The sequence below is a fragment of the Macaca mulatta genome, chromosome 6, assembly GCF_049350105.2.
Source record: "Macaca mulatta isolate MMU2019108-1 chromosome 6, T2T-MMU8v2.0, whole genome shotgun sequence".
Lineage (NCBI taxonomy): Eukaryota > Metazoa > Chordata > Mammalia > Primates > Cercopithecidae > Macaca > Macaca mulatta.
In genome coordinates this window covers 86015257-86038442 of record NC_133411.1, presented here as the reverse complement: position 1 = coordinate 86038442, position 23186 = coordinate 86015257, and the positions used below count along the sequence as shown (strand labels likewise).

At 36.4% G+C, this 23186-nt stretch overlaps 1 protein-coding gene across 11 annotated transcripts in view; it reads right to left on the bottom strand.

Moving 5' to 3' along the window:
- TENT2 (terminal nucleotidyltransferase 2) overlaps nt 1-23186 on the bottom strand; it is a 73272-nt gene that overhangs the window by 9884 nt on the left and 40202 nt on the right. For all 11 annotated transcript variants that reach the window (XM_015140204.3, XM_078004192.1, XM_078004191.1 and 8 more), the window contains 2 exon segments: nt 19357-19400; nt 7192-7328 (listed from right to left, as the gene is read on the bottom strand). In XM_015140204.3, coding sequence (XP_014995690.1) covers nt 7192-7328; nt 19357-19400 — 181 coding nt within the window.

Sequence of the window (23186 nt, the reverse complement as noted above, 5' to 3'; positions counted from 1 at the left end):
TAGGTCCTTGCTTATTCTCTTCAGTAATGTTAACAGACTGGCATTCATCAATAAACTCTCTTTAGCCATTCTTTTTATTTATTTATTAGTCAGAGTCTTGCTCTGTCACCCAGACTGGAGTTCAGTGGCACAATCCCAGCTCACTGCAACCTCCGTGCCTCCCAGGTTCAAGCAATTCTCCTGCCTCAGCCTCCCGAGTAGCTGGGACTACAGGCACCCACTGCCACGCCTAGCTAATTTTTTTATTTCAGTAGATACGGGTTTTCACTATGTTGGCCAGGCTGGTCTCAAACGCTTGACCTCAAGTGATCTGCCCGCCTCAGCCTCCCAAGGTGCTGAGACTAGGCATGAGCCACTGCACCCAGCCCCATTCTTTTTGTGACCACAGAAAGTATTTTGAGGCAACTGTTTAAATTGGAAATGCTGTCTTAAGCGACATAAAGAAAAATTCAAGTCTAATAAAGTCAAAATTATGAGTCTGATACCATATGGCTCTGTGTGTGTGTGTGTGTGTGTATAGACTAGTAACATTAAGTGAACAAATACATATAATTTTGTTTTATTGTTATGGGCTAGGAAGCAAACAGAAAGAAAACTTTGTTAGGAATTTCAAATGTCTTAGGTAGAGAAAATATTTTACTCTAATCCTAGAGTTCTGTTTTGACTGGCTTCTCATCTTCTACCTGAACTTTTAAATGTTAGTATTCACCAGGGCTCAGCCTCTTTGAATCTTCTAATGGTAGAGTACACACCTTAGGCTCCAATAATCTGATGTTTCTTTCCCAAATCCTTTCTCCAGCTCTGACCTTTCTATTAAGGTCCAGGCTAACATTTACAACCAGCTATTGGAAACTGTCACCTGGATGTCCTATAGGCATCTCTGTGCCCACATTTTCAAGACTGAATGTAATACATCCCATGCATGGTCAGTTATGAAGATCACTCCCTTTCACATACTCTCAATTCTTACCCACTCTTGCTGCACTGAACTTAGTTGGCTGAAACACAACCCTGATTAAATCTACTCCAATTCTTTCCCACACAGCTGAACATGGGTGGAGAGATGCAACCACACAGACTGATCACACTTTAAATTCATGATCACTTAGCTAAAGAGGGCTCTTAATGTTACTACCCCCAACCATACTGTCTTTCCATAGTTAATCCACCCTTTTACTCTAGTATATGACAATTCATACTTTCATCTTACTTCTCAAATTTCCACCTTCACAATCATTACCAGCCCATGTCCATGACTCATTTCACTAAAAACTTAAAACAATCCAAAAGTAATTCCTACTAGCTCCAATCACATTGATTCAGCTACATTTACCTGTGTCCATATATTCTACTTTTGATCATTATTAATGAATTATCTGTGCTCCTATTCTATTTGTGCTCTAGATTCCAACCATTCTTAACTCAAACAAGTTTATTTCCAAAAATTTACTATGCCTTTCTCTGGTATCAATTTTTCATCAAGATGGGTTATTTCTCCTCTCTAACAATAAAAACAAAAACTGGACTCCACTTAACACTCTAATTTCTACACTGTTTTTTTCTGCTGTAGAGAATGAGTTACATTATCCATATTGAATTCTTCTCCCTCTGTCTTCTCTTGAGCCCACCAATAATGCTATGCTCTTTATCCCCATTATTCCACAGAAACTGTTCCTGTCAAGGGTCCAGAGGACTCCATATAGCTAAATGCAATGGTCAACATTTAGTTCTCATCTTAATCTATCAAAAAATAAAGACACAGATAATCACTCCTTCCTCCTCAAAACATTTTTTTCTCCTTTGGATTCCAAGATACCACATTCCATTGGATTTCCTCCTATCTCAATGATTCTTTCTTCCTAGACTCATATATTAGTTCCTTCTCATCCCCAATCTCATTTTTACATCATCTATGTATTATGAAAAATTTCAAATACAAAAAAAAGTATAAAATTTAAAAACAATTCAACAACTGTTAACATTCTACCGCATTTGCAGGTGTGTGTGTGTGTGTGTGTGTGTGTGTGTGTGTGTGTGTGTGTGTGTATTTTGAACTGGACCACTCAGTAACCTGTACACCTCATGAAAGTTCATTTCTGTATCCTTCAGCATGTATCTCCTAAGAATAAAGCCATTCTCCTTTACAACACCAAAAGCAATTAGAAAATTAACAGTGACTCAAATACCTTTTATAGTTCCCCCACCCCAATCGGATTATAATCAAGGTTCATGCCTTGTATATGACTGTTCTATCTCTTTAAATCTAATAAAGATCCCCTCACATTTTGCTTGTTTGTTTGTTTTTTGAGATGAAGTCTCGCTCTGTCCCCCAGGCTGGAGTGCAGTGGTGCTATCTCGGCTCACTGCAACCTCCATCCACCTCCTGAGTTCTAGCGATTCTCCTGCCTCAGCCTCCTGCGTAATTGGGATTACAGGTGCCTGCCACCATGCCTGGCTAATTTTTTAATTTTTAGTAGAGATGGGGTTTCACCATGTTGGTCAGGCTGATCTCCAACTCCTGACCTCATGATCCACCCACCTCAACCTCCCAAAATGCTGGTATTACAGGCATGAGCCACCACACCCGGCCTTTGTTTGTTTCTTTTTAATAATACTGACTTTTGAGGAGATTAGGCCAGGTATTTCCCAGAATGCCTACATTCTGTATTTGTCTGTCTGTTTATTGTGTCATTTAACAATACATATTCCTTTATCCCCTGCATTTCCTGTAAACTTCTTAACATTGGAGTACCCAATGCTTGGCTGTTTTCTCTTTTCCATCTATATATTCACTCCCTTGATTTTTTTCAAAGAGTTTCATAGCTTTAAATACCATCTACCTGGTGACAACTCCCAAATATTTAGCTCTGTGGCCTGTCTCCTGATTCTAGGCTTATATATCCAACTGTCTACTCAATATCTCCACTTGAATATCTTGAAGTTATCTCAATCTTAAAATGATAAACAAATTCAGTAAAGCTGCAACCAAGCCAGCATGGGATTGGCATAAAAACAGACACATAGACCGATGGAACAGAATAAAGAACACCAAAATAAATCCATACACCTACAGTGAACTCATTTTCAACAAAGGTGCCAAGAACATACGCTAGGGAAAGCAGAGTCTCTTCAATAAAGAGTGCTGGGAAAACTTGATATCCATATGCAGAAGAATGAAACTAGAACCCTATCTCTCGACATAGACAAAAATCAAACCAAAATGGATTGAAGACTTCAATCTAAGACCTCAAATTATGAAACCACCACAAGAAAACACTGGGGAAACTCTCCAGGACATTGGTATGGGCAAAGGTTTCTTAAGTAATACTCCACAAGCACAGGCAACCAAAGCAAATGGACAAATAGGATCACATCAATTTAAAAAGCTTCTGCACAGCAAACAATCAACAAAGTGAGGAGACAAACCCACAGAATGAGAGAAAATATTTGCAAACTATTCATCTCACAAGGGATTAATAGCCAGAATATATAAGGAGTTTAAACAACTCTATAGGAAAAAATCTAATAATTCAATTACAACACGGACAGAAGATCTCAACAGACATTTCTCAAAAGAAGGCACACAAAGAACAAACAGGTATATGAAAAGGTGCTCAACATCACTGATCATCAGACTTAGGCAAATCAAAAGTACAATGAGGTGTCATCTCAGCCCACTTAAAATGGCTTTTATCCAAAAGACAGGCAACAATGAATGCTAGCAAGGAAACCCTCATACCCTGTTGGTGGGAATGTAAATTAGTACAACCACTATGAAGAACAGTTTGGAGGCTTCTCCAAAACTAAAAGTAGAACTACCATGTGATCCAGCAATCTCACTCCTAGGCGTATACCCAAATGAAAGAAAATCAGGATACTGAAGACATATCTGCACTCCCATGTTTTTGTAACACTATTCCCAATAGCCAAAATTTAGAAGGAACTTAAGTGTCCATCAACAGAGGAATGGATAAATAAAATGTGGTACTTATACACAACAGAGTACTATTGAGCCATACAAAAGAATGAGATCCTGTCATCTGCAACATCATGGATGGAAATGGAGGACATTAAGTGAAATAAGCCAGACACAGAAAGACAAACTTCACATGTTCTCAGTTATCTGCAGGATCTAAAAATTAAAACAACTGAACTCATGGAGATAAGAGACTAGAATGATGGTTACCAGAGGCTGGGAAGACCGGTAGCAGGGAGAGGGGCAAGTGGGGATGGTTAATGACTACAAGAAAATAGAACGAATAAGATATATATTTGATAACACAACTGGGTGACTATAGTCAATAATAATTTAATTGTACATTTAAAAATAACTAAAACAGGAGAACTGAATTGTTTGTAATGAAAACGATAAATGCTTGAGGTGATGGATACCCAATTTACCCTGATGTGATTATTATGCACTGTAGGCCTATATCAAAATATCTCACATACCCTATAAATATACAAACCTACTATGTACCCACAAAAAGTAAAAAATAAAACAGAAGTATTTCAGCAGCAAGGTGTGAGTGAAGTAGGTAAGAAAAGTAGTAATTTTTTTTTTTTTTTTTGAGACAGGGTCTCGCTCTATTGTCCAGGCTGGAGTGCAGTGGAGCAATCTCAGCTCACTGTAACCCCCGCCTCCCTGGTTCAAGCGATTCCTGTGCCTCAGCCTCCCAAGTAGCTGGGATTACAGGCATGTGCCACCACGCCTGGCTAATTTTTGTATTTTTAGTAGAGAGGAGGTTTTGCCATGTTCATGTTGCCCAGGCTGGTCTCAAACTTCTGGGCTCAAGTGATCTCCCCTCCATGGCCTCTCAAAGTGCTGGGATTACAGACATGAGCCACCATACCCAGCCAAAAAATAGTAATTTTTAAATGACCATATAAAACTTCTGCAACATTTATACCATATACTCAACCATCCCTTAACAGTCACTTAATGTTTTGTCTTTCAGAAAAAAGAACTTTAGGTTAGGCGCAGTGGCTCACACCTGTAATCCTAGCAGTTTTGGAGGCTGAGGTGGGTGGATAACTTGACCTCAGGAGTTTAAGACCAGCCTGGCCAATATGGTGAAACCCCATCTCTATTAAAAAATAAAAAATAAAAAAAATTAGCCGGGCACGGTGGCATGCGCCTGGAATCCCAGCTACTTGGGAGGCTGAGGCAGGAGAACTCCTTGAACCCAGGAGGCGGAGGTTGCAGTGAGCTGAGATCGCACCACTGCCTGCACTCCAGCCTGGGCAACAGAGCAAGACTCTGTCTCAAAAAAAAAAAAAAAAAAAGAAAAGAAAAGAAAAGAAAAAGAAAAAAGAACCTTTTAAATGATTACCTCGAAGTTCAGAAGAAATCCTTATTGACATTTTTAACAATTGCCATAATTCTTTTATACAGCATCCAGTTTATTACCATGACTACATTCTTGGCTGTGATCCCCACAGTCACATTTCTGAAAATATCTCATATGAAATGACAAATGTACTATATGGTGAAGCTCTGAAACCTCTTTCCAAGCATCAGCATCATGTGACCCAGCAGACTAGTTTCCTTTAATATTAAATTAACATACAAACCTACACATCTACTATCTTGTTTCTGTTCAACAAAGCAGGTGATTTTCAAGGTATTTGTATACAGATGCTCTAATCCTACACTATACATAGGAGAAATAAATCTTTCTTCTGTGAATCCTTTCCCCCTCCACAAACATCCCCCAGTCCCTAATTTATATAACATAATAAACAATGTCAATACAGTCTAACAATTAAGAATGTAGTCTTGGAGTCCAGCTTGAAAGTGAATCCCAACTCACCCACAATCTAGCTGTAGATTGCCATGGACAAGTTTCATGTACACAAATTCCCTAAGCTTGACAGAGGTTATTGTGAGGATTAACTGAAATCCATGGGAATCACTCAGCTTACTACAGGACACTAGATAAATTCTCACTAAACATTAGCTATTGTTATTGCAATATCTTAAAGAGAACTCTAGAATAACCATTAAACCTTTACAGTCCATTTATGTACTACGTCTCATCCAGTCTTTAATCTTTCCTCATCTTTATATAAGTGAAAGCTCCGTGGCTGAGCACGTTGGCTCACACCTGTAATCCCAGCACTATGGGAGGCTGAGGCGGGCAGATCACTAGGTCAGGAGTTCGAGACAAGCCTGGCCTATATGGTGAAACTCCATCTCTACTAAAAATACAAAAATTAGCCAGGTGTGGTGACGGGTGCCTGTAATCCCAGCTACTCGGGAGGCTGAGGCAGGAGAATCACTTGAACCCGGGAGACGGAGGTTGCAGTGAGCCAACATCGTGCCACTGCACTACAGCCTAGACAACAGAGTGAGACTCCATCTCAAAAAAATAAATAAATAAATAAATAAAAGCTCTTACCTTTTTATACTTGTAAGTATCATAGTTAAGTGTGAATTCTGTGTCAAAACTATCTGAAATACTATTTTTCTTTTTTTTTTTTGAGACAGTTTCACTGTTGTTGCCCAGGCTGGAGTGCAATGGCGCACTCTGGTAACTGTACCTGCCTCTAATACTGTACAATTTCTAAATCTTCTCTCTTCTTCCCTCAAGCTTTTCCAGATTGATCAGAAGAGCTGCAAATAACTCCTAACTCCACTCTATCTGAACTTAGAACTCACATAAGAACTTTTAGTGCTGTCCAGCCTGATTATACATTCTTTGTTTCATGTTTACATATCATCTTCAAAAAAGAAAAAACAAAACGACACATTCCTTGATTTTTATATCATACTAACACAACTATTTATGAAGATGCCAAGTATTAAACAGATCTTTATTAGTCTGTCTTAGCAGTGTTTTTTACTATACATTTTAAGTTTACAGAAAATGGATGTTCCAAACTACACAGCACCTGCACAGGACCAACACATAGGGCCTATCACTATTGAAATCAACTAAAACTGGGCTTACTGGACTATGAATGTATTTATTAGCTAAGAATATAAAATCTATTAAGCTTCTAATAATTCACTGTCATGTAAGAAATTTTATAAACTATACATTTCTGGACAACTTGACAGCACTAGAAATGACAAATATAGCTTCTGACCAAATCTGTAGCATTCACTTATATATATTCATATTCACATATATATATATACACACACATATATATAAATGAACAAACACAATTTAAAGTTTTACTTACTCAAATTCTGTAGCATAATATTTAAGAAAGCCCAGTAAGAGGTCCCCAAGGTTTGATTCATTCTTTGAGAGGTAAGGAGGAACATTACATGGAGCTTGATGTACAAGGTGCAGCTGTATAGCAGAACTAAAAGATTCCTGTCAAAAAGAAGGGGAAAAAATGTAAAGCCATTTAAAACAGACACTAAGAAACTTTATAAATCCTGAACTAGACTCCTCTTTGAAAAAGAGAGAAGAAATTTTCTCTACGTTGGCAATTTGGAAACCTGAAATTTTTCTTCCACTAAAGACTTCACCAGTATTTGCAGTAGGCCAGAATGTACCTGAAAAATTAACAATCTAATCCTTGGCTTGAGTACAGCACTCAGTTAACCGAACAGATTGCTATTTAGCAAAAGATTTTCTAACTCATAAATAAAGCCTTACTATGCATACCAAGATTCTACCCAATACCATATAGATTTCTTCATAAAGGTTATCTCATTCTTAATAATTCCTACAAGAAGCAGTATATGTATAAAGGCTATATCAAGCACAAAGTAAGAGTTTTTTCTGTCACTTCAAACTTCTCTCAAAGGCCATAAGAGTACCCTTAATATAGAAATACTACTTATACTAATTTTAAGATTTTATAAATTTTGCTTTGTTTCTGTATCTTAGGTGGAAGAGGAGATGTTCAACCTGAATTAAGCTTGAAAAGACAAAGAAGGCAGGGAAAATAAGATAGGAAGCATACCAACAAGCAATATTCAGCAAGCTTTTACCATACTATTTATAAAAGAGGATATCATTTGCCTGAAATCCAGGAACAAAGACACCTATTAGAAAGAATACTAATGGGTACTTATCCTGTTTTCCTATGTTATGCCATTCATTTTCATATTCATCTTTCCTCTATTAACAGCAAGTTCTGGCTCTCAAATATACTAAATGTATTATATAAATTATCAAGTCCATTTATATACATCAATTAGAAAATAATACAAGATAATTTGCACAGTGCCATCAGGGATGGTTTTCTCTATTTCTCCACTGCTGTCAGAACAGAAATGTTAAATTAGTTAAGGCAGCAGAATGACAACTACAGTTAAGATTCCAAACTACCTATTTAACCCTGGGCTTATAGATACTAATGTAATTAAAGACATCTAGATAATGCCAAGTTAAAAAATGGAGAATCTCCGGACGGGTGCAGTGGCTCACGCCTGTAATCCCAGCACTTTGGGAGGCCAAGGCGGGCAGATCACGAGGTCAGGAGATCGAGACCATCCTGGCTAACACAGTGAAACCCCATCTCTACTAAAAATACAAAAAATTAGCCAGGCACGGTGGCAGGTGCCTGTAGTCCCAGCTACTTAGGAGGCTGAGACAGGAGAATGGCGTGAACCTGGGACGCAGAGCTTGCAGTGAGCTGAGATCACGCCACTGCACCCCAGCCTGGGAAACAGAGTGAGACAAAAAAAAAAAAAAAGGAGAATCTCTGAACAATGGTAGTAGAGAAATAGCATAGTGCATCATTTAATGCTAGTGCCCCCAAAATATGAATAAAAACAAAGGAGCAAGAAAACAAAAATACCTCCTCCCTTGTTCCATTACCTATAATTCTATCAATAATTGTTAACTACCAAGAAGTGATTACCTTTCTCTTGGAATAAAAATTCTATTCCAACCAAATTCATAAAGTTGATACTCCTCAACATGGGACTTTCCCCTTACATTCTAACAGCTGTAGTATCAATTACATTTTAAAATGCAAGTAGAAATTTTAAAAAGAGGAGGGTGTAGGAAAGAAACCTCAATTAGTAAAGACTAAAGGCAGAAGGAAGCACAGATGCAGTGCCTCTATTCCTCTTTAACTCTTACTCGTTAGGTATAAAATTGAACTTAGGGCAACAATATTTAAAATTATAAAATTTAAATGTTATTTTCTGGCAAATCAAACAAAAGGTATAATGTAGATCAAGTAAGTACGTCACTGTTTCATAGCTCCTGCTCTGAAAGCTTCTTACTAATTTTGATTCCTAGCACCAAGCACAATTAGCATTCAATTTGTGAACTGAATATGCTAAAACAGAAGTCACTTTCTTATCTGAAGTTTAAAAAATGATTGTACCTCCTGTAAAATTTTTATTTTGTTCAATAATTTAAAGAAAAAGGTCAGCAATTATGACATTAAGAACTGAAGAGTCATGAGATCCACTCCATTAAAATGCTGAATGACCTCAGACCAACAATTTGGCCAGTCTCCTCTTAGCTCCACTGTTCTTTTTCATGGTCATACACAAAAAGAGTCAGGTCATGCTTATTGAGGGAGAACTAAAGCAGAAATCCAAACCAAAACTAAAAAAGATAAGGACACCTAAAAGCAGCTACCAGTAAATAGTAATTCTATCTATCCTTAAGAAATCCCCTAAGCCAGGCATGGTGGCTCAAGCCTGTAATCCCAGCACTTTGGGAGGCTAAGGCAGAAGGATCAATCTTTGGACAATGAAGCACTTTCTGAAATAAGTTAGACTGGCTAATCTTCTATATGGAAACTGTTCTTTCTTTAAAATCTTAAGTGAAAGATGATCACTTTCCATCTCCAGGCAAACAGAAAGAAATTTAGGTGATTATCAAATAAAACAAATTAAGTATAATTTCACGGCAATATGAATTACGAAATCCCTGAGACCAGGAGTTTGAGACCAGCTTAGGCAACTTAGTGACACCCCATCTCTAAAAAAAGTTGAAAGATCAGCTGGGTATGGTGATGCATTGCTGTCATCCCAGGTACTCAGGAGGCTGAGGCATGAGAAGTGACTGAGCCTCGAGGGCTCATCATTGCACCACTGCACTCCAGCTTGGGCAAGACTTAATCTCAAAAAAAAAAAAAAAGAAAAAGAAAAAGAAAACCCCAGTTTTTAGTGACCATTCACATTACAGAAAGATTCTTTGCTTTAAAATGTCAACAAAGAATTTTTTTAAGGCCGGACGCAGTGGCTCATGCATGTAATCCCAGCACTTTGGGAGGCCGAGGTGAGCGGATCCCTTGAGGTCAGAAGTTAGAGACCAGCCTGGCCAACATGGTGAAACCCGGTCTCTACTAAAAATACAAAAACTAGCTGGACATGGTGGTGGATGCCTGTAATCCCAGCTACTCAGGAGGCTGAGGCAAGACAATCGCTTGAACCCGGGAGGTGGAGGTTACAGTAAGCCAAATCCACGCCACTGTACTCCAGCCCAGCCTGGGTAACAGAGCAAGACTCCATCTCAAAAAAAAAAAAAAAAAAAAAAAAAAGAATTTATTTAAAAGGGAGCTTCCCCACTGTAGTTATGTATTTAAGAAAAATACACGCTATTTCAGATAGGACAAAGGGGTTCAGAACTTAAACTAATATTTTAGAAAGTACATAAAGAGCAACCAAAAAGTCAAAGAGAAAGAAAGCAGCCTTAAAATTACAAAGTAAGTCCACGGAATAGCAATTAAACTGATAAACATCCATCTCTTTAATAAATACATTTTTGGGTTACAAATTTTTACTGTTGCTTGTGTGCCTATATAGAGGGAAGATTTATTATATTTTTTGGGTTATTTTGGGCTTCTGATAATCAAATGTATAACGTATTAACTCCTGAAAACATTTCCAAATGATTTTTAAATGTTGATCCTTTAGAAGACACGTAATCTTTTATTTCTCTTCAAGTTAAAAAAAATTAAATAGAAAACCCCTTGAAAAACATCTGAGAACTCTCACCGCTTCTGCTCATCGAACTGTCTTTAATAATGGTAAAAATACCTTTTGCCAGATTCCATCATTTTCTCTGAGACTGTCCCACGATATCTTATGTTACCTTCAAAGTCTGAAATTTGGACAATTAAGTGCTTTCCAGAATAAGTTAGACTGGCTAACCTTCTATTTGAAAACTGTTCTTTAAATGATGAAAGGCTTAAGTCAAAGATGATCCCTTTCCATCTCCAGGTAAATAGAAATTTAAGTTATTAAAAGAGATTAAGCATAATTTCCTAACAATATGAATTATGAGACCCTAGAAATATATGTTAAGGAAGGTTACAAGGAAAAGAAAAACTGATAGGGAATAGTTCTGCCTGAAAAGAACAACAACTAAGTGATATCTTCAAGTTTCTGCAAAGCTATCTGAATTGCACGCAGGTAAGTCATCATTAATCTGGTGATATATGTTAAAGATTGATCATAAAATTTCCTTTAATTATATCTGACTTCAGATTTAAAAGTTGTGAAATCAACGTAAGTAACAAAGTAGAGGTACTATAATGAAGAGATTAAAAGCATTAACTTTGAAGTCAGACTGAAGTGTGAAGCATCACCCTTCTACTAGCTGCAAGCATTTAAACAAGTTACCTAGCTTTCCTCAGCTTCGTCATTTATAATACAAGAAAAGGAAAAATACTCAGATGGTTGTTGTAAGGATTTATTAACTGTTTAGTATATGCCACATGTCATTATTATTGCACATTTATACAATGCAGTGTGGTTACCTTCTGAAACTTTTCATGTATTATTTCCAAATTAACTTTCCTATGTTTTCAAAATTCAAGTAGTGCCAACTTTAAAACAATGTTTTGTAACCACTTTTTAAAAAAAATCTACACCAAAATTTTTCAATCTTTTTTTTTTTTTGAGACAGAGTCTCGCTCTGTTGCCCAGGCTGGAGTACAGTGACATGATCTCAGCTTACTGCAGTCTCTGCCTCCCGGGTTCAAGCGATTCTTCTGCCTCAGCCTCTTGAGTAGCTGGGACTACAGGGGTGTGCCACCATACCCAGCTAATTTTTGTATTTTTAGTAGAGATGGGGTTTGGCCATGTTGGCCAGGATGGTCTCGATCTCATGACCTCGTGATCCACCCGCCTCAGCCTCCCAAAGTGCTGGGATTACAGGCGTGAGCCACCGTGGCTGGCTAAATCTTTTCAAAGGTATTCATTTATAGCCTGTTTCAGGTAACTGATCAATCTCTTCATCATATTAGGGCAATTTTTAAAAAGAAAAAAGTCGTTATACATATGTGTATACAACTGTCCCTTGGTATTCCCAGGCAACTGGTTCCAGGGCTCCAGGGGATGCTCAAGTCCCTTATATGAAATGGTTAAGTATTTGCATATAACCTATGTACATCCTCTCATATACTTTAAATCATCTCTAGATTACTTACAATACCTAATACAACTTAAACTCCATCTAAATAGTTGTTACACTATGGTTTTTTATTTGTATTATTTTTATTGTTGTATTTTTATTTTTCCTGAATGTTTTTGATGTGTGGTCGGTTGAATCCATGGACACATAACCCACATATAGAGGGTCAACCGTATATATACAGGCACACCTCGTTTTGTTGCGCTTTGCTTTACTGTCCTTTGAAGATACTGCAATTTTTACAAATTGAAGGTTTATGGCAACACTGCATCTAGCAAGTCTATCAGCAGAGCCATTTTTCCAGCAGCATGTGCTCACTTCAGGTCTCTGTGTTACACTCTGGTAATTCTCATATTTCAAACTTTTTCATTATTATTATATGTTATGGTGATCTGTGATCAGTGATATTTGATGTTACTAACTGTAATTGTTTTGGAGTGCCACAAATGGTATCCGCTAAGACTGCAAACTTAATCAATAAATGTTATGTGTATTCTGATTGCTCCACTGACTGGCAGGCAATTCCCCTGTCCCTCTCCCCCTGCTTGGGCCTCCCTATTCTCTGAGACACAACAATACTGAAATTAGGCCAAATAACAACCCTACAATGGCTGTCCAAGTGAAAGGAAAAGTCACACATCTCTCACTTTAAATGAAAAGCAAGAAATGACTAAGCTTAGTGAGGAAGTCATGTTGAAAGCCAATACAAGCCAAAAGGTAGGGCTCTTGCACTAATGACAGCCACGCTGTGAATGCAAAGGAAAAGTTCTTGAAGGAAATTTGAAGTACTACTCCAGTGAACGCATCAATGATAAAAAAGCAAAACAGCCTTATTGCTGATATGGAAAGTTTCATTGGTCTGGATAGATCAAACTATCAAAATATTTCTTTAAGCCAAAACCTAACCAGAGCAAGACTCTAACTCTCTTCAATTCTGTGAAGGATGAGAGAGGTGAGGAAGCTGCAGAAGGAAAGTTGGAAGGTAGCAGAGGCTGGTTATGAGGTTTAAGGAAAGATGCTATTTACATAACATAAAATTACAAAGTGAAGCAGCAAATGCTTAGCTAGAGCAAGTTATCCAGAAGTTATCTCCCCTAATTAACATGGCTACACTGAACAACAGATGAATGCAGCTACATTAAATAGCAGATTTTTCAGTGTAAATGGCAGCCTTCTATTCGAAGATGCTATCTAGAACCTTCACAGCTACAGAGGAGACATCAATGCCTGGCTTCAAGGTTTCAAAGGACAAGCTGACTCTTGTTAGGGGCTAATGCAGCTGGTGACTTTAAGTTGAAGCCAATGCTTATATACCATTCCAAAATCCCAGGGCCCTTAAGAATTATGCTACATTTACTCTGCCAGTGCTCTATAAATGGAACAACAAAGCCTTCATGACAACACATCTCTTTACAACATGGTACACTGAATATTTTAAGCCCACTGTTGAGACCTACTACTACTGCTCATTGACAGTGCACCTAATCATCAAAGAGTTCTGATGGAGATGTACAAAGAGATTAATGTTTCCATGCCTGCTAACGCAACATCCATTCTACAGACCAAGGATCAAGTAGTAATTTTCATTTTCAAGTATTATTATTTAAGACATACATTTCACAAGGCTATAACTACCACAGATAGTGATTCCACTGATGGATCTGGACAAACTACATTGAACCCTTCTGGGAAAAAAGTCATCATTCTAGATACTGTTCAAAACAGTCGTGATTCACAGGAGGTCAAAATGTCAACATTAACAAAAGTTTAAAAGAAGTTAATGCCAATCCTTTTGGATGATTTTGAGAGGTTCAAGACTTCAGTGGAGGAAGTAATTGCAGATGTGGTGGAAACAGCAAGAGAATTAGAATTAGCAGTGGAACCTGAAGATATGACTGAACTGCTGTAATTTCACGATAAAACTTTAACAGATGAAGTTCTGCTTCTTATGGATGAGCAAAGAAAAGCAGTTTCTTGAGATAGAGTCTACTCCTGGTGAAGATGCTGTGAATCTTGTTGAAATGACAACAAAATCCCAGTACTGCTTGGATCAACCACGTAACTTTTCTAAGACTTAGTTTTTTCATTCGTGAAAGAGGGATAATATTTGTAAGTGTATAAACAAAGGATTTAGAACATTACATAAACTTAGCTGATAAAGTAGTGGCAGGGTTTGAGAGGACTGACTTCAATTTTAAAGGACGTTCTACTGTACGTAAAATGCTAGCAAAGGTCATCATACACTATAGAGAAATCTTTTGTGAAGAAGAGTCAATCAATGTGGCAAACTTTACTGTTGTCTTATTTTCAGAAACTGCCACAGCCACACCAACCTTCAGCAACCACCACCCTGGTCAGGAGTCGTCAATATCAAAGCAAGATTCTCCACAACTGGTGCTGAAGGCTCAGCTGATCGTTAGCACTTTGTAGCAATAAAGTATTTTTAAACAAAGGCATGTATATTTTTTAGATATAATGCTATTGCATACTTAAAAGACTACATGATAGTGTAAACATAACTTCTGTATACACTGGGAAACCAAAAAATTCATGTGACTCACTTTATTGTGGTGGCCTGGAACCAAACTTGCAACACCTCAAAGGTATGTCTGCACAGGTTGCAAATCTGCACAGCATGTTATTACTGAATACTGTAGGCAACTGTAATAAGTATGTGTGTATCTAAACATAGAAAAGGTACACTAAAAACATGGTATAAAAGATAAAAAACAGTATACCCTTACCATGAGTGGGGCTTACAGAAGTAGAAGTTGCTGGGTGAATCAGTGAGAGAGTAGTGAGTGAATGCGAAGGCCTAGAACATTACTATACACTACTGTAGACTTTATAAATATTGTACACTTAGGCTACCCTAAGTTTATTTAAAATTTTTTCTTTTTTCAATAATAAATTAACCTTAGTTTACTGTAACTTTATTTTAAAAACTTTTTAACTTTTAGGCTGTTTTGTAACAACACAGCTTAAAACACACTGCGCAACAATACAAAAATATTTTCTTTCTTCATATCCTTATTCTATAAGATTTTTTCTAATTTTTTTTTCCTTACTTTTAAACCTTTTTGTTAAAAAACAAAGGCACAAACATACACATCGGCCTAGGCCTACACAGTATTGGGATCATCACTATCACTGTCTTCCACCTCCACATCTTGTCCCACTGGAAGATCTTTGGGGACAATATCATGCATGGAGCTGTCATTTCATATAACAATGTCTCCTTCTGGAATACCTCCTGAAGGACCTACCTGAGGCCATTTTATAGTTAGCTTGCTTTTTAAGCATAAAGAGTACACTCACAAATAATGATAAAAAGTATAGTACAGCAAAAACCAAGTGACAGGAATTTTTCAGCTCTATCATCATCTTATGAGACCACCATCATGTATGTGGTCTGTCATTAACCAAAACATCATTATGCAGCACATTACTGTATATGTATAATTTAAGGTGTTTTTAACATTTAACTATACAGAAAAGCTCTAGAATTCTTTATTTCATAACTATTAAAAAGAAGAGGGTTATTTTCTTGCGACTCCTAGAGTACAAAGATACTTTTAGGGAAGGAAACAAATAGCTAAAAAATACAAGTTGTACTGATAAATCTACCTAGCATAAATTTAAGTTAACCCTCATAGTAATATGCTTGCATTAAAATAAAGATTCTTTCATAAGCTTTATCTGTTTATATATTTAACTTTCTCAGCTTCATTTCTTCAACTGAATAGTAAATACTCTGCCCTCTATCAGTTATGTTGTTTAAGTCAATAAGAATTTAGTAATAATCAGTAATTCTATACTATAATATAGTCTTCACAATGTTTACAGCCTTTTATCCCTTTCATATCACAACTGAACTGAAATATACCAATTTTTAAAATATTTAAAATGTTACAAATTTTGAAAAGAAAATATGAAAATGACTAAAAAGCACAGTATACTGAACAAACTTATTCCATTCCAAAATTGTTTTATTTTAAAAATAAACCCTATTTTGTATTAGAGAAGCTCCAAATTTAAAAGAACCCTGTGGTTTCCTTTGTAAAGTAACAAAGTTTTTTGTTGTTGTTGTTACTTAAAATGGTAAGTCATTCTTAAACTTATTTATACAAGCTGAAATTTTGCCGTAACTGTTGTCCTTAAAGGTATATCTGTATAAGAACAATCAGATGTATACAAATAAAATGTAATAAGCAACAGAAATTAGGTAAAATGTTAGTGAATACTACCATAATTTTGCCTTCCCCCAAGAAACAGTATAATGGAAAAACTGTTAGTACCACTTGGATCAATCATGTAACATTTCTAAAACAGTCCCTTCATTAGTGAAAAAGGGATAATACCTTGCAAGTGTATTTGTTCAGGATTTTTAAAATTGTGTATAAAATGTACAGTATGCTGACATATAATGGATACTAAACAAACAATGGTTATGGTTATTATATATATATATATTTTTTTTTTTTGAGACGGCATCTCACTCTGTCGCTGAGGATGGAGTACAGTGGCGCAATCTCCGCTCACTGCAATCTCCGCCTCCCAGGTTCAAGCAATTCTCTTCCTCACCCTCCCAAGTAGCTGGGATTATAGGCACCTGCCACCATGCCTGGCTAATTTTTGTATTTTTAGTAGCGATGCGGTTTCACCATCTTGGCCAGGCTGGTCTTGAACTCCTGACCTCGTGATCCACCCACCTCGGCCTCCCAAAGTGCTGGGATTACAGACATGAGCCACCGTGCCCGGCTGGTTATTATTAATAGCAAATAAGCTGATTTGTTTGTTACATCAGACGGACTATTAAAAATGTGTTCTGCTGACCAGCTTACAGGTTTCATATAAAACAAAAAATCCTGTGTGAGAAGAGGTAGTTAAGTCCCTACCCATGTAAACAAAAATCTTATAGTAAAGGCAAATTCAATATTTATGATGGCAATGTAACTATATGTGAATGCAAATCAGGAGATTCCTAATCTGGTAGGTCTTGCTATTAGTATTTTTTAAGGTCTTGGGGCTAAATCTATTTCCCCATTGCAGGTATAGAAATAAGCTTATAAGCAAAACAGATGGAGAATATAGGGCCAGAGGTAGTGGATATGAACAGAAGTCAGGACTCTGTCATGGAAGAAAGCTAGATAATAAGAAAAACAGAACACAGAAGTGAAAATGGGGCCGTTAGTAAGAACCTGAGTATTATAAAAGCGTTACCTCTGACCCCAACCACAGTACACTGATATTTTGCCAGTGTCCTATATTAGTAAAAAGAGCTTCATGTAGCATAGGGTTTTAAGTGAGACTGCTGCAGAAGCGTTTTTCAATACACAATATTATTTTAGGGATAAGTTTATTAGATCCTTTGCTAAAGAACATATGCAGCTCTTTCTACACTGACACCTGGGTCTTAAAGCAAGATGAGATTGGGTCAATAAAATGAAATATGACCTTTCAGTACGAACAGAAGAGTCAATACTTCATGGAGAGATAAAAACATTCAAAATGAAGGCCAACAGGCTGGGTGTAGTGGCTCATGCCTATAATCCCAGAACTTTGGGAGGCTAAGGTAGAAGGCTCACTTGAGGCCAGGAATTTGAGACCAAACTGGACATCACAGCAAGACCGTCTCTACAAAAAAAAAAAAAAAGAATATAAAAAAAGATTTCAAAGAATAAGGTCAAAAAGTTCAAGTTACGGCGCCTGTAGTCCCAGCTACTTGGGAGGCTGAGGCAAGAGAATGGCCTGAATCTGGGAGGCAGAGCTTGCAGTGAGCTGAGATCCGGCCACTGCACTCCAGCCTGGGCGACAGAGCAAGACTCCGTATCAAAAAAAAAAAAAAAAAAAAGGCTCTTGTTATACAGTCTCTTCTAGTAGATGACCTTCCACAGAATGTGAGATCTCCACTACAGCAAGGCTGTATTAAAATGAACCTTTATTATCCAGCACCTTGCATGTGTGCATTACAATAATAACTTATGTTCAAAACCAAGAACATTGGTCCTTCTCAATTATCAGATATTAAACTGTATTAGTTGATGTTCCATTTCAAGTAAATTTGTTATATTTTGTGTAACACAATAAGTACGTTTTTTGAAAATTAATCGTCTAAGCTGATTATATTTCTCTTTGTAATATGACTATTTAGTAAGTTCAGAAGACAGCTCTTCTTATAAGTATATGAAACCAATATGTAAAAATTATGTGGTTTCAGAAGAGCAGTCAAACATTCTAAACAAGTAGCTTAAATATTATTTCCAAATAAATGCAGGAAAAAGGATGACTATGGAGGAAAACACTAATGATATAAAACAAAGAAACAGAGAATTCTGGAGAAAGAACACGAAAACTGAAAAAGAAACACAAGGATTCTTATAGATGATGAATACATACATAACGTATGTGTCTCTAAACTCAAACTAAGTACATATTAAATCTTTTCTAGTAGCCACACTTCATTTCTTGAACGTTTCCAATTAATGTCAGCAGGATTCATAGTATTATGCAGACAAGAATAGTGTACTAATATTACCTGTTTTGGTGTATTACTTGGCAAGATCAAATTAAAGACAAAAAGATTATCCAATTGTTCAACTTCTCTTCCCCCTGCTTTTCAAAGTATAAATATACTGGGCTAAAAAATGTCTGAGTTACTAACTAAAGAAATCCTGTGAAGCTATATTTTAAAATAGTAGGAAGAAAACTGGAATAAGGCCAAATGGGCAACTGAGTATATTTAATCTCCATTAGTGATAATCTTGAGCATCATGCAAAACAAATTCCACCATTAACACAACTGACCAGACTGTCTGCCAATAACAAAATAACAAGTATGAGAGTTTTCTGAAACAGAATATGAAACATTTTAAATGTTCTCTTGGTATATATAGAAAATGTTATGTACTTAACCTTACTACTTTTATAGTCACATTAATACTACTTATAATAGTTCTACATACATTTGACATAAAATGTATTATAATAATTTATAAGAAACACTTACTGGGTAAATTTTTTGGAGGGATGGAAGGATGGGTTCAGGTAGGGCTATAAAAAGAAAAAGTTTAAAGCTTCCGTGATTCACGTGATTCATTTTACAATGCAATAATTTGTCAGCTACATCCCAGGTATGAGACTATAAGGGTTTATGCTAAAATTCAACAGTTTTCAAGTATTTCATGAAATTCTTATCCCTAAGTTTGTATTTAAAATATATTTAAGTTGACAAACTAAGGTTTTATTAATAAACTATATATATCCCTATGTAAACCAATGTTCCTCACATGGTTTTAGAATAGGCTATCAATAAAGGGACACATGTAATTTGTCCAACATCAGACATACACACACAATAAGCAAGACAAGGATTGCTCTACAGATACTGAATAGACATTATTAAGATGGATGTAGTAATCAAAAACCATAATTTTAAAAATACAGTTCAGTGACACTAGGAGAGAAAAATAGTTCTTTCATAATTGTCCCTTTATTATTTAATTTCCACTGACAATACCAAAATTGAAATCGTTCAGGAAACTGATATACTGCAAATAACAACAAAAAAAAATCAAATAAAACTGAAAGAAAATCTTTAACCTCATTAGTACATTTTTAAAGAATGTTCGGCAAAAGTTAGAAAACTAAGGGCAACAATCTGCTATAAATAAAATTTCACACAAAGAAATCATTATCCTGTTATCACCATATTTTTGTCATCCTTCACCATTCAATAGTTCTAAACAAATCCAATCTCATTAAATGCACTAACAGTAACTTTACATTGTTTTAATATGAAAAGAACAATATAAAAAGGCAAAGTGCCTAACATTCACAATATAAGAAATAACTGTAAAATATAATGTCACGAGTATGGTAAAATACAAATACTACATTTTCAAATTTAAGAATTAGGAAGTATTTAAGAATTAGGAATACACTACATATAACAACTACATAAACTCAACAACAAAGCATATTAATTCACTTTTAATGTGTGATTTAGCAAAAACTTTAAAAAATGACTTCTGAAATATATAAACGTACATGTAATGAACTATTATGACCAACGTACATGGTCTCCAACTATAATTAAAAGGGTATAAGTTTTTACCACATATTACAAAGTAGGATGCTTTATTTAAATTTCCCTTATGTATCACATTTCACCCCATGTTGAAAATTGGCATAAAATTAAATTCCATGATACGTCTTCATGTTCTCAGTACATGACTGAGAATATTAGTAGAAAAAACTCAATCATTACTTACCAGAATCACTCTTAGGAAGTAAGAATATATATATTCCTTTCCCCTAAGAGGCATTCAAATACTCAACATGCTAAAAGACCTGTCAAGTAAACTCAAACCCCACTCACCTTAATTCTAAATGTCTCTATATTTGTATAACACTTTTTAATAGCTTTCTAGTAATTTTGGTTATAATACAGAAGTCAAATTGGAAAATCTTGCAAGAAATTAGTTTACTTAAAAACTTGAATACCTTTCCCATTGAATACTCTAGTATACTAAAAGTATAAGAAAACAAAGGATGAAGAAAAGATTATAGAGAATTAGAATAAAAAACCTTTATCTCATTCTGGTAACATAACTAGAATACTAGGAGAGAAAAACAAACACTAGCCACTGGTTGAGGATCTTTCAATGGACAAAAGAGCTTTTAGAACTCAGCAATTTGGAAGTTTCTGGAGGCAGGGTTATCATTAAGTAAATTCTTTATGTTACAACCTTAAAAGATTTATAAACACTAGCCATCAGAGAAGCAATTAGTGTACTGCAGAAGTTATTTATTAACAATATCCTGATATTAGTCTCAATGAGTTTAGTAGTTTTTAAAATGTTTATCTTACTCCAAAGCAATGTAAATTCTGGAAAAATCTGACTATAACACCTATTTTAACTTCAGAATTTTGGATTACAGGTTCAGTCTTTTAAATTTCTCTCTCAAAGGCAAACTAAAAACAAAACAAAAGCTCAATATTAGAGTACATGATTAACAGGCAATGCCTTGAATACAGCTAATGTACAAAATTTTACTTTACCCAAAGTTTGCATAACAGCTTGCTGGTAGGGACCCCACAAATTCATACCCATAAACTTTCCATATAGATGTACCAAAAATTTAAATTTTAAATAGCAGATCTTCAATCACACTAAGAATCATTAATTTTGAAAATACAAGGACAACTTTACTTATTCATTAATTTTTTTTGAGACAGAGTCTCGCTCTGTCACCCAGGCTGGAGTGCAGTGGCACGATTTCGACTCACAGCAGCCTCTACCTCCCGAATTCAAGCGATTCTCATGCCTCAGCCACCCCACTAGCTGGGATTACAAGTGTGCACCACCACATCCAGCTAATTTTTTAGTAGAGATACAGTTTCGCCACATTGGCCAGGCTCTGCAAGGACAATTTTTAAATGTCTACCAGAAAGCTCTCTGCCTAGGAATATGGCAAACATTCCATGAATATTCTTTAATGTTATTATTTCTAGCCAACTGATGATCTTACCTTTTTCATTACTTTTTTTTTTTTGAGACAGAGTTTCGCTCCTGTTGCCCAGGATGGAGTATATTGGTGCGATCTAGGCTCACTGCAACCTCCACCTCCCAGATTCAAGTGATTCTACTGCCTCGGCCTCCCAAGTAGCTGGGATTACAGCCGTGCGCCACCACGCCCAGCTAATTTCGTATTTTCAGTAGAGACAGGGTTTCACCATGTTGGTCAGGCTGGTCTCAAATTCCTGACCTCAACTGATCCACCCGCCTCAGCCTCCCAAAGTGTTGGGATTACAGGCGTGAGTCACCATGCCTGGCCTCCTTTTTCATTAACTCTTAAGTTATAATTAAAATCTCTTCTCAATTTCCCCTCATGCTTTGATCAGTCATCTTTCAAGTATCTGTAGTCAATTACTGATGATTGGAATTTATTCTAGGAAATGTGTTAATCTTTTTAACCTTTCTACATACACAGGATCTATTTCCTTTCTCTGTTTATGGCAGAAAAGATATTGCAGGATTTAAGAAGTTCAACAAAACGTGAAGGTCATTTAATCCAACTGTTTGTGTTACAGGTGAGTTAAGGCCAGTGAGGTACAATAACTTGACCAAAGTCATAAAAACTAGTTTTTTGTGGCAGAGCCGGAACTCCTCAATACACCTTGCAGACTCTTGTTTGCCCTTTTCCCTCACAGTAATGTGATACTGCCAAGAAAAGCAACTATCTATTTTAATCACTCTCATTTCTTCTAGGGAGGAGTAGCTTAAATTTGCCAGTGTAGAGTTACACATTAGCTCTGGGTAGCTGATGTCCTTCAAGAAAGACCTAGGAATGGCTGAATGCAGTGCTATTAATTACAAACCACTTCAGTAAATGGGACCACTCTGTCAAAAATAAAATGTTGGGCAAAGTCTAAACTAAATTTTAGTATGATTTTAATAGGCTGGCAAAATAGCAATGTTTAATTTTTTTGTTTTGTTAAGAAAGAGTCACTCTGCTGACCAGACTGAAATGCAGTGGCATAATCACAGCTCACTGCAACCTCAAACTCCTGGGCTCAAACAATCCTCCCACCTTAGCCTCCTGAGTAGTTAGGACTAACGATATGTGCCACCATGCCCAACTAATTTTTTTTATTTTTTATTTCTGTAGATGGGGGAGTCTCACTATGTTGCTCAGGCTGGTCTCAAACTCCTGGTCTCAAGCAATCCTCCCGCCTCAGCCTCCCAAAGCACTTGGGATTACAGGCATGAGCCACTGAGCCTGGTCCCAGTTTAAAATTTTTAATTTGCTTTCAATACCACATTGGGGCATGTG